The 13,114-nt window shown below is 46.1% G+C and overlaps 1 protein-coding gene across 3 annotated transcripts in view; it reads right to left on the minus strand.

Annotated features, from left to right (window-relative positions):
* INSC (INSC spindle orientation adaptor protein) overlaps nt 1-13,114 on the minus strand; it is a 548,619-nt gene that overhangs the window by 509,863 nt on the left and 25,642 nt on the right. For all 3 annotated transcript variants that reach the window (XM_060177117.1, XM_007533628.2, XM_060177116.1), the window contains exon 2: nt 7,435-7,535. In XM_060177117.1, coding sequence (XP_060033100.1) covers nt 7,435-7,490 — 56 coding nt within the window. In that variant the 5' untranslated portion in view covers nt 7,491-7,535. The remainder of the gene's footprint in view (nt 1-7,434; nt 7,536-13,114) is intronic.

Below are 13,114 nucleotides of genomic sequence, written 5' to 3' on the forward strand. Positions count from 1 at the left end.
GGAAGATCTTATTTTAGTCAATGTCACTGTTTTCTCAGCCCCCGGGGACACTGAAGTGGAATATTTCTGTTTGCAAAAGGCAACAAACTACCCCCAAACTCACTCATAGATTCCTAGAATATTCGAACTGAAAAGATCCCTGTGGAAAAAAAATTTTTTTTTCCTACTTCCTGATCTGTAAATGAAAAAACTAAAGTGCAAACAGAGAAAAGGATTTTGCCAGGGCACAGAGCAGGTTCATGCAAAGCCAGTATTGGGCTGTGGGGGAGACTGGAGTGGGGAGGGGTGGGCTGGGAAGATAGCATAATGGTTATGCAAAAAAAAAAAAAAATTTCTGAAGCCCCAGGTTCAATCCTCAGCAACACCATAAGCTGAACAGTGTTTCTCTCCTCTCTCTCTCTCTCTCTCTCTCTCTCCAATAAATCAATAAAATATTTTTTTAAAAGCCAGGGGTTGGGGGGGTAGGTGGTAGCACAGCGGGTTAAGTGCACATGGCAGGAAGTGCAAGGACCAGCATAAGGATCCTGGTTCGAGCCCCCAGCTCCCCACCTGCAGGGACATCACCTCACAAGTGGTGAAGTAGGTCTGCAGGTGTCTGTCTTTCTCTCCCCCTCTCTGTCTTCCCCTCCTCTCTCCATTTCTCTCTGTCCTACCCAACAACAGCAATAACAACAGTAATAATAATAACAACAACAGTAATAAGCAACAAAAGGGAAAAAATAGCCTCTAGGAGAGATAACCCTGGAGGCAAAATAAACAGGGTTGGGCAGGAGGAGAGGCAGGCAGACTCTGCCACCCATTTCCCCACTGCACTGTGCTGTCTTCTGTAAGAGATTTATTGATGAAATCACAAAGAATGATTTTTTTCCAGTGAACTTTAAACCGAAGACTAAAAATATTTATGCATTACTCTTCTTTAGAAGGAAAATAACGACTCTCCAATTTTCTGACTCCATCAACCAATTAAATCTTTGGCTTTTACTCAGAAAGAATATTTAAATTAATTAAGATAAAGCTCCCTCTTAGCCTTTTCTTCCTGGCTGCAGTTTTCTATGGAAAAGACTATAAGAACAGTAAGAACAGCTTACTGGAGAGAGAGAGAGAGAGAGAGAGAGAGAGAGGAAAAATACAATCCAAGCTATTCTATTTCATTTCTCAGTCATTTGCGATTCATTCGTTTGACAGTTATTAAGCATTTATTAACTCAGCAACTATTCACTGAGTTCCTACTGTGTACATTCTAATCGAGTCACAAATATGAACCAGATATGAATTCAGCTCTCATGGTATTTATCACTGAGTATCGTTGATAATAGGTATGATTGAAGAAAGATACCCAGACCCTCCCCAAAGGAAGTTCTTAGTCTAGAAGTAAATGCCATTTGAATAGATGAGTGAATGGGTGAAACTGATATCTACTGAAAAAACTGATATCTACTGAAACTGATATCTACTGTATCGCTACAGGAGAATTTCACGGGGGTTAGGACACCGAGACCTAGGCTTTGCTGGAAGCAGAGTAGAAGAGTAAGCTTAGGAAAGGCAACCCAAGGAAGGCAGGAGTCCACAGTGGTCAGGCCTGGGGAGCATATACCAGCTCCTCTCCCTTCCTGCATCTCGGTTTCCCCACCTTGTCATACAGGGGGTGGAATGGATGAACTAAAAATGCTGCAAATTGGGATCATAGAGGCATCTGACGCAGGAAACTCAGAGGCAGTATGCACTTACACCACTGACAATTAGGGCAAAGCCGTCAGGTGCGTCGATGGTCCCAATCTGCAGCATTGTAAGGGCAGTTCAATACAAGCTCTCAGGGTCCGGCGGTGGCACACCGTGTAGAGCACACACATTACCACGCACAAGGACCCAGGTTCAAGTCCGGGTCCACCTGCTGGAGGTGGCGGTAGGGCTTTAGAGGTGGTGGAACAATGCTACCCGTGTCATCCTTGCTCGCTCCCTCTCTGTTTCTCCCTCCCTCTCAGTTTATCTGTCTTTATGAAGTCAAAAGAAAAAATAAATAAATAAATAAATAAATAAATAAATAAATAAATAAATAAAAGGAGGGGTGGGGGCTTCAGGAAATGGTGGATTCATTGTATAGCCTGTAAGCCCCAGCAATAACCCTGGTGAGAATTAAAAAAAAAGAACATTGACAAATAAATAAACCCAACCTCCCTTCTTAAAAATAACTATTGAATCACTGTCCTTCTGCCTCCACAAGGTCACACCCAATGTTTCTGTAGATTTCTCTTATGAGATGGCAGAAGAGAGGGCATTCGATTATAGTTTTGATCGCCCTCTCTTTGGGTTTAAACGACAGCAACAACAACAAAAAAAAATGTCCAATTATCCCTCTGACAATTACAGTCTGCATTTCTCACCACAGGCACAGAGAACAGCCCAGCATCAGAAAACCAGCCGCAGACCAGGGGTGCACATATGCAAGCCATTATCGACGTGGAGACAGGCCGGCCTGTGATGGCACCCACAGGCTTTGGGGGTTAGACTGGGGTGGGGGGTGCGACCCAGGAGGCTGCCTGTCACCAGCTGTGCTACACCCAGCCTGGCTCATCTCAGACTGCAGGCTGAACAGAAACCATGTGAGAAGAATGACTCACTCACAGTAAGAGTTCCCAGAGGAAAAGCCTGAGCTGCACAGTTGCTACTAAGCCAGTAAAAAAAAAAAAAAAAAAGAATTGAGGGAAGGGACCAGGTCTGATTCCTGTACTCATGCGTTCTTAAGCATACAAGCATCATATATGAGCCATGCACCAAACACATATGTAGAGAAATTTGATGGAGGCCTAATGAATGAAAGAATGACTACCTGAACAAATGGGTCGATTACTGCTTTGTGCAGTGCTGTCAAAAGCAGAGTGGAATAGAAACAGGTGGGGGTACGGACCCGCCTGCCGACATCCACGTACATCGGAGATAGAGATGCAATTACAGAAGCCAGTCCTTCCACCTTCTGCACCCCATAAAGAATTCTGGTCTGTACTCCTACAGAGGGATAAAGAATAGGGAAGCTTCCAGTGGAGGGGGTAGGACACAGAACTCTGGTGGTGGGAACTGTGTGGAATTGTCCCCCTGTGATCTTACAATCTTGTTGATCATGATTAAATCACTCATGAAAAAAAATTTTTGAAAATGAACTTACAGCGGAAAGACATGCTGGACAGGGCACTGATGGAAGCAGGGTTCCAACACCACCTGGGAACACGGACCTGAGCTCTGTCCATGTTTCCAGGTGGTGCTGGAACATAGTAATAATCCTGGTAAGTTATGAGGCTGCCTCACTTCCCTCTTCAAAAGCACATTGGGGTATGGAGCTCTGATTCCCCTCAAAGGAAGGACTGGCTGACCCAGCTGCTTTCTCCCTCCAGAGCCTCTGTTAGAGGCATCACACCTACAGCCACACCCTGTGTAGAGCTGCCCACTCTAAGCTGGAAGATGAAGACATGAGTCATTTTGATCCAGGGGCTCAAATTCTTGATTCCTTCTTCTCCCATCCACAGATGTTGATATCAAAGGCACCCCCCAAAAAAAAAAAAAAAACCATCCTGAACTCTAGACTCCATCCCAAAGACTGTTTCCCAAGGAACCTGGCCTCTCAGTGGGAACAGATAACGAGGATACCTATGGGCCATGGTGAAGACTACAGGAAGTTCTGGACGTGGTCCCATGTGTGGGTGTGTGCTCCAGACTGGTCTTCAACTTAACCTGGAGGGACTTACTCAGAGAGATCGATAAGGACAAGGACTGAGCCATCAGGATCTCTGCAGAAAATGAAGGTTGTCGGGGGCCGGGGAGCAGCGCCCCTAGTTGAGAGCACATGTTGTAATGCTCAAGGACCCAGGTCCGAGCCCCCAGTCTCCACATGCAGGGGGAAAACTTTGCAAGTGTCTCTGTGTCTCTTTTCCTCCCTATCTCTCCCTTCTCTCTCAATTTCTGGCTGTCTCTATCCAATAAATAAGGTAAGATACTTTCTTAAAAAATAAATAAATAGAAAGAAAGTAAATGGGGAGTCGGATGGTAGCACAATGGGTTAAGCGCACATGGCACGAAGTGCAAGCACCCGTAAGAATCCTGGTTCGAGCCCTCGGGCTCCCCACCTGCAAGGGAGTCGTTTCACAGGCGGTGAAGCAGGTCTGCAGGTGTGTCTCTTTCTCTCCCCCTCTCTGTCTTCCCCTCCTCTCTCCATTTCTCTCTGTCCTATCCAACAACGACGACATCAATAACAACAATAATAACTACAATAATTTTTTAAAAAGGGAATAAATAAATATTAAAAAGGAAGGAAGGAAGGAAGGAAGGAAGGAAGGAAGGAAGGAAGGGAGAAAGAGAGAAAGAAAATAAAGGGTGTGTGACTGATTGTGGAAGACATAAACCTGGAGGGTGTTCAGATAAGGACCGAGACAGCTGGCCACAATGACTAGATCTCCAAAGCACCATCAAATGCCCGGAGCCAATGGAAGGGTCAACACCCTGGATGGATGCAAAGACGGGATTCCAGAGACTAAAGTTGAATGGGAAGGCTGCTCTGCAGAGAACTGGTCTCCTGACCTCTTTACTCCCACTACCTAAATCCTGGCCTTGGCAGGAAGCACTGGGACCTGAGCTTGTGTGCCCTCAGCCCTATGGAGACCTTCTTTCCTGGCCCCAGCAGTTCCATAAGTTTCTCAAGCAAATGCCCCTGCTCCTCCATCATAAAAGATACAATGGTTGTCCAGTCACACCACTGCTAAGAAGAGGAGCTAGGATTCAAGCCCTCGTCTCATCACAAAGCCTATATGTTTTCAATCACATTGCAGCTTCTGAGAACAAGGTTTTTTTCGTTGGTTAATTTTATTATTTTTAAATATGCATGCTCCCCCAAGAGATTCAGAAGCAATTAAAGTCGAGAGCCCTCTCACCCTCTCCTACAGCCCATGTCAATTCAGCACGGGGGTCCCAACCTTGCTTCTCTTTTGTCTCCTACCCTCTTCCAGAAGCCTGCATCCAGGAGAGGCCTGTAGATGCCATTTATTTAGGAGCTCTTCAAATACCAAAGGTCTAGCCCATATGATTCACCCAGGCTACTGGATGGTCCCACGCAAGCTGGCAGTTTTTCATTTTGCATTGAAGGGAACAATGGCCCTACACAGTGAAATTCAGTTTCTGTGGAACATAACAGAATGAAGTCAATTATCTAGCATTAATTATTTATTTATGTACAATAACCATGGTGTTATTCCCCTCAAGGGAGGCCTCTGAAACTTGGAACAAGAGGAAAGAAAAAGTGGTTGCTATTGTCTGTCCATAATACAACATCAGATTGGACAAATTAACCCCTCTGACATCCTGTGAATACACATAGCATTCTCTGTGAATGGGGCTCATACATCTGCCCCCCAGAACACATCTGCTAAATAGACTGGTAGACCCAGGGTTACAGTCCCCCATATTCTGGGTTGACCTGGTAATGCTAGACTATTAATATCTACTTCTTTCATTATTGTTTTCTTTAGATAGAGACAGAGAGCCAGAGAGAATGAGAGAATGGAAGAGACCACAGTATAGAAGCTTCCGTCAGTGTGGTGAGGACCAGATCCAACCCTGGGTCACATACACATGGACACTGTCAAGTGACTTGTTCTGCCAGCCACAGCTTGTGAATATACGAAATAAATACCACCATCTCAGTGGTCCACCTGACCATGTTGGAAGTGTAAGGTAAATGAACATCACCTCAGGTTGTGGTGTTTGTAATCAGAGCTCACAGTCACACTGTTCTGACATTTTTTTCTCCCAAGGTACTTGCTATACACTATCGGGTAAAATCTTTATTCTGTCTCTCAAAGAATAATCTGATTTTGAAATCATTTTCAGACTATTTCATTTATTTTTTTTAATCCTTAAAACTTTCTGTGGGGGCCGGGTGGTGGTGCACCTGGTTGAGCGCACGTATTACAATGCGTGAGGACCTGGGTTCGAGCGTCCAGTCCCCACCTGCAGGGGGACAGCTTAATGAGTAGGGAAACAGGGCTGCAGGTGTCTCTCTGTCTCTTTCCCTCTCTCTATTTCCCCCTTCCTCTCAATTTTTGGCTATCTCTACCCAATAAATAAATAAATAAAGATAATTTAATTTTTTTTAATTAAAAAAGAAAGAAGGAAAGGGAAAACTGGTCCTTGGGAACAGTGGAATCATGTAGGCATTGAGCTCTAGTAATAATCCTGGTAATTCTCAGAACTCAGTAACATTATAAATATTCCACTGTCATAGATGAAGAATCTGAAGTTCAAATTTAAAGTTGCAACCAAGCAGTAGCAAAACTGAGAATAAAGTTGAGGCACAGGGCCCAGGTGGTGGTGCACCTGGTTGAGTGCACACATTACAATGAGCAAGGACCTGGGTTCGAGCCCCTAGTCCCCACCCACAGGGGGGAAGCTTCACAAATGATGAAGTAAGGCTGCAGGTGTCTCTCTATCCCCCTCTCCCTTCTCAATTTCTCTCTGTCTCTGTTGAGTGATAAATAAATTTAAAAGTAAATAAATAAATAAATATGAAAAGTAAAAACAAATTTTAAAAGTTGAGGCAATAGGGACTCCTAACCACTGTCCTAAAAGGCTCTGTAGGTGTGCTTTAATCTGACAATTCCACCTCATCTAGAACAGTCCCATTATTGTTGTTGTTGTTTTTTTCTGGTTGGTTAAAAATGCTAGACCGGGAAGCGGGCGGTAGCGCAGCGGGTTAAGCGCAGGTGGCGCAAAGCACAAGGACCGGCATAAGGATCCCGGTTCGAACCCCGGCTCCCCACCTGCAGGGGAGTCACTTCACAGGTGGTGAAGCAGGTCTGCAGGTGTCTGTCTTTCTCTCCTCCTCTCTGTCTTCCCCTCCTCTCTCCATTTCTCTCTGTCCTATCCAACAACGACAACAACAATAATAACTACAACAATAAAACAACAAGGGCAACAAAAGGGAATAAATAAATAAAATAAATATATTAAAAAAAATTTTTTAAATCAAAAAAAAAAAAAGCTAGACCATATATATTAGACTCATGGACACGCTCATCATCTCTTGTTCTTGTCTGTGAGTTCACCTGCTGGCATGCTGGTCACCATAGAGTCACTGCTCTAATGCTTCTACCTTTATTTCTGGCGCAGAAATCTAGGACCAGTGGGATCAAACTGACAGGGCCCTCTCCACCCCTTCCTCACTATGAGGAAGCCTCTGGTGTCCCCTCCCCACCCCTACCTCCCCCAGTATCTCCCCCATCACCTCATCAGCCCTTTCTGCTCGGTGTGCTCTTCCCTGCCCCTCAGTTCTCTGGTGAGTTCTCAGCCACACTCACCAGACCACCAGAATTCAGCCACAGAATTCAGGAGCTAGGCCTCAGCCCAAGTGGAGAGGAGGCAGGTCTGGGCCTACCGAAGGGCTGAGGGACTCACCGCTGGCTCTGCTCGGGGGTGGAGTCCAGGTGGCAACCTCCAGGTAGCGCCATCATGTTGATCCCAATCTGCAGCAAAGCCTGCCCGCAATGATGAGAGGCCTGCAGAGAGAGAGAGAGAGAGGACAGGATAGGGTCACAGAGGTCCTGAGAGAGAAAGCGCCATCACTTTCTCTCAAGGCGCACATGGAGAAAAGGTGCTGGGGCCTCCTCTACCTTCGGAACCAGTTTACACTCACTGTCCTCACCAAAGTCCTACAGGATTGAAACGTACCTTGATTCCAAGTCTGCATCCCACCATGAACCTCTACAACTTCTTTTTTTTTTTTTTTTTTTTTTTTTTGCCTCCAGGGTTATGGAGCTCGATGTTGGCACTATGAGTCCACTGCTCCCCGGTGACTATTTTTTTCCATTTTATTGGCTAGGACAGAGAGAAATTGAGAGGGGAGGGGGGAGATATAGAGGGAGAGAGACAGGGAGACACCTGCAGCCCTGCTTCAGAGCTCATGAGGTGGGCCCCGTGCAGGTGGGGAGCCTGGACTCAAGCCAGGATTCTTGAGCAAGTCCTTGCGCTTAACCAGGTGTGCAGCCTCTCCCTATGCTCCACAGCTAAACATCTGTCTGCTCCATTCTACTCTGCACTAAATAGGGACGCACAGGGCAGTGTCATGCATGGGACGTACTGATACTTAAAGTACCTATGGTTTATCTGAAATTTACATTTAATTAGGCATTTAAATTATTTTCTTCCTTTTTGTTTTGTTTATTACTAGAGCACTGCCTAGCTCTGGTTTATGGTAGTGCTGAGGGATTGAACCTGGGACCTCAGAGTTCAGGCATGGGGGTCTCTTTTGCATAACCATTATGCTATCTCCCCTACTCTATATTATCTCCTCTGTGTGTGTGTGTGTGTGTGTCCTTAACTTTTCCTTTTTTCTTTTCTTTATTTCTTTTTTTTTTTCTTCTTCTTCTATGGTTATTGCTGGGGCTTGGTGCCAGCACTACAAATCTACTGCTCCTGGAGGCCATTTTACTGGATATGACAGAGAGAAATTGAGAGAGGAGGGGGAGATTAAAAAAAAAAAAAAAAAGGAGACAGAAAGACAGACAGCTGCAGACCTGCTTCACCACTTGTGAAACTTCCCCCTGCAGGTGGGGAGCAGGAGCCTCGAACCAGGATCCTTGTGCTGGTCCTTGAGCTTAGTACTATATGTGCCTAACTGGGTGAGCCACCGCCCAGCCCCTTATTATTTCCTACATCTGTTAAGCCTGCCTGCTTAACAAGCTATAAACCATCATGGGACTGGTTTAGTGACGCTTGTCTTCCCCAAATCTGTTCCACTTCAGTTCATATATTTTTGCCCAAATCACCAGTGATTGGTTCAGGAGCAGGTATGTGGCTCAGTTCAGATCAATGAGCCATGACAGAATTGCTTCCGGAAAAGTTTCTCTCTCCTCACTGTACATCTGTGGTCTGTGTCTCTTCCATTAGCCCTGACAAAGAAGTCTGTCACTTTTTCATTGCCAGAGAACCTGCAGCCACTAAGTAAACACAGAGCTGGAGAAGAAAAATGTATCTGGATCCTTGAGCAGGCCAATAAACGACCCTGGAGTCTGACCCTCTTCCAGGCCTCCTGTGATGACAAACAGCGCGGCAGTTATGGCTTCTGTCCATTTCAGTGAGGAGGGTTTTGTTCTGTACAACACAAAGTAGCCCACCTGCTGCAGGTGAACCAGGTTCGTGGGGCCTCTGATCCCAGCCCCGAGGACTCAGCTCACCTGTGTCTCACAGGTGGCACCAACACAACAGCCTGATTCTCCCTCCATGAAACAGCGACCCACTTGCTTGCTTCTCTGTCAGCTCCTCCAAGCCAGTGATGAAAGCCTCCCTGAGGAAAATGGAGATTGTGCCCTCTCTGCTGGACAAAACAACAGAACAGAGAGGGCCGGGCACCCGTTGGCATGGCCTGTGCTTGAGGACAGTAGATTACAAGCTATTCAGAGAAAACGCAAGTATGAACTTGTGGGAAAGAACAGCCAGGAAGAACGGGCTTAGCTCAGAAAATGGAATTCTCGCTTCATGATTACAAGTGACTCTTAAGAAAGAAAAGGACAGAGGAGGGCTTTAATTAGTAGTGATGGGACCTCGACACAAAGGACCCTTCAGATAGTTGGAACAAAAGGAAAAAAAAAAAAAGCTCTTCTGGAAAGTATGGAGAGGCAGGAACCCAGAACAAAATGAAGACATTAACTAATTCCATAAATCCTTAAGTGCATGCATTACTATGCACAAGGACCCGGGTTCAAGCCACACTTCCCCACCTGTAGGGAGAGGCTTTACAAGCGGTGAAGCAATGCTGCAGGTGTCTCTCTGTCTCTCTCCCTCTCTCCTTCCCTCTCCCCTCTCATTTTCTCTCTGTTCTATCGAGTACAATAAATAGATAGATAGATAGATAGATAGATAGATAGATAGATAGATAGATAAGAGAAATCCACTGACCCATCCTGTTTTCTGGTCTGTGGGGCCCACAAGACTGATGGTTCTTTGCGGACAGGAACCTCTGGTGTTTCTGGCACCCACCAGGCTGGAGGCCAGGCACTTAGCTCTCTGCGTGTCTGACTAAGGAAAAAAAAAAAGGGGGGGGATGAATTTTTAATACATTTACATTGAGCTCTACTTCTTCATCTGAAACTGAGAATAATAATGTCTATTTTACAGGGCTATTATAACAATGATGCGAGACAAGGAATATGGAAGTTTCAGGCCAGAGTGAGAGCTAAATAAATAGTAGCTGTTATGATTACTATGCCCTGAAGGTCTGCTTCGTGCTCAGCCCTGCAGTCAGCCGGGGACGCAGAAAATGAAATCAGCCTCTCAGCACAGAAGTCGTGATCAACCAGCACTCGGTGTTAGTCATCGCCGGGCTGCATCACCATTGTCGTTACTGTGAAGGTATATTTTGAGAGCTCAGTGAGTCATCAGCCTGGGGAGGAGGATACAAAAGGAAAAGAAGAAACTAGAAACTATGAAGTGAACTTTCCATTCCCTCTTTAATATGTTTGACTGCAGAATCAGAAGAGAGAGAAAGAAGAAACTTCTCAGAGTGAATGCTGTGGAGTAGAATCAGGGAGCATGACTTCCATCCTCAACAAAAAAAGGGGGGTGAGGGGGGGAAAAATAGAAGTGTTGAGGAGGGAATTATAGCTCCAGGCAGGTGAAGCCACAGAGGCAGAAAGAAAGTTTCAAGGCTCATTTAAGTGTTGACCATCTAGAATTTTGGAGGAAGAGATACACACTAGCATATCAGAGGGACCTATGGATCTGACCATAGGTGGTCTCTGGGAAGAGAGAAGTGACATGAGCAGACTTCTGAACACGGACAGTGAATTTCCAGAGAGCTAGATGGGTCACCACCAGGTTCTAGAACAGATTCCTGATCCCTGGCCAGTGAGCCCGGTAGACAGAAGCCCTGAGCACACAGTAGGAGCAGGCCACACCCACAGGATCCTTTTACTTAGGCCATTGAACAAAGGGGTTACAAGCAACAGCATATCTGGTGGTGTTTGTGAAAGCCTCGCCAATGAGAAGTCCTGCGTGTCATTCCTTCCCTGCTCAGCTCTGACTTCTGGTGGTGTTGGGGATTGAACCTGGGAACTCAGAGCCTTTGTTGCATGGCCATTATACTGTCTCCCCTGCCCTTATATGTCACTTCACCCATCGCTTCCCAACAGCTAGTTAAGAGATCATATGTGGTGGTCCGGGAGGTGGTGCAGTGGATAAAGCATTGGACTCTCAAGCATGAGGTCCTGAGTTCAGTCCCCAGCAGCATATGTACCAGAGTGATGCCTGGCTCTTTCTCTCTCCTCCTATGTTTCTCATTAATAAATAAAATATCAAAAAAGAGAGAGAGAGAGATCACATGTGTTCCCCAGGGAATCTCTTAGGGACACCTGTGCTGGTGCGACACGGTGATTGGGAATCAGAGTTCCATTCAGAGGAGCTGCAATGCACACTCACTGAGGATGAGAAGTGAATGAGACACTGTCTGGAAGATGAGAGAGGGAGCAGCCAAAAGATAACCCCCTGAGAGTTACCAAGTGCCTAGCAATAGCAGCGGTAGCAATGATGACTAACGTTCACTGAGCATATACTATGTGCCAGTAACACTCCATGCTAACAGTAGCTCATTTAATGCCATCCCCTTGCTGCAGACGAGACCCCAGAAACCCCAGTGGAAGAACATGCATTGTCTAGACCAAGGACTAGTCTCCGGGTTTGATGAGCAGAGGGGAGGTGGTGGAGCAGGTGAAGATGGCAAGAAAAGACAAGGTGATGGGCCTTTGGCTATGTGCCTAGGAGTGGCATTGCAGGCTCATAAAGTATTGCCAGGGGGTCGAGGCGGGCGCTGGCACACCGGGTCAAGCACACATAGAACAAAGCACAAGCACCAACTCAAAGATCTGGGGTTGAGCCCCCAGCTCCCCACCTGCAGGGAGGGAAAGTTTCACAAGCAATGAAGCAGGCCTGCAGATGTCTATCTCTGTATCTCCCTTCCCCTCTCAATTTCTCTCTGTCCTATACAGTAAAATGGAAAAAAAAAAAACTGGCCACCAGGAGTAGTGGATTCACAGTGTATGCACCAAACCCCAGGGATAAGCCTGGAGGCAATAAATAAATAAAGAAAGAAAGAAGAATTCCCACTTTCTTTTGTTTAAGGATTCTCCAGACTGTTTTCCATGAGATTTGTAGCAGTTGACACTCTCATTAACACAGTGCCACAGTTTTTTTTTTTCTCACATAATTCCCAGAATTTGTTTCTAATTTTTTTTTTATTTTTATGCACAGCCAATGTTCGCCAAGAGGCAGCCTGACTCCACCGTATGGTGGCAGGCAGCACCGGCCCCTTCTAGGAAGCAGTGGGAACGTCTTCCTTCTCATCAGCCCTTCCTCTCCTCCCCACTACCCAACCAGAAGTCATCCAGCTTCATGAGGTGTCTGCCCTCGGTGGACAGAAGAGCGGTTCTCAGAGAAGAGAAGCAGAGCAGGCTCTGCACTCAGACAGCAGGAGGCAGAGGACGTAGACAGTTTCAGAAAGGAGTGGAAGGAAATTTCACCACAGTTCCGTGTCACTAGGTCTGTAGAGAGACCAGCTCGAAGCACACTGCCCTCAGAGACACTCCATGGCCTGGGTGTCCCTCAAGTTACCTCCTCCCACTGCCTGAAGCCTGACATCCTACTGATGAGAGACTCAGACTAGGACCACCTCCCCAAAGCTGTACAGCAAGTCAAGAGTGGATTCAAAATAACTTCCCTGTTCCATGTCCTGTGCTTTTCACTTGTGCTGCAAATAGAATTTGAATGTTAGAATCTCAGAGATCTGGATGCCATTAATGCTGACTCGATGTCTCATTATCCATGACCTTGGTGGGCGTGAGGAGGATAAAACCAGCGATCTCCATGAGTTTCTCTGATTATACCTGCCTCCCAGAAGCTTCATAAGGATTCAATGTGACCACTCAGAAAGGTCCCCTGCAGCTAAGCTAATAGAGTAATAGCATGCGCTTGGCACATGGCAGCTTCTAAGAGAAAGTGTCCTTCCTTGTGGAAGAAGGAATAGAGTCCTGTTTATCAGGACAGAGATGCCACTTGTCCTAAGAGAAAGCTGAAATAATGTTTGTAG

This window comes from Erinaceus europaeus, chromosome 17, assembly GCF_950295315.1.
Source record: "Erinaceus europaeus chromosome 17, mEriEur2.1, whole genome shotgun sequence".
Taxonomy (NCBI): Eukaryota; Metazoa; Chordata; class Mammalia; order Eulipotyphla; family Erinaceidae; genus Erinaceus; species Erinaceus europaeus.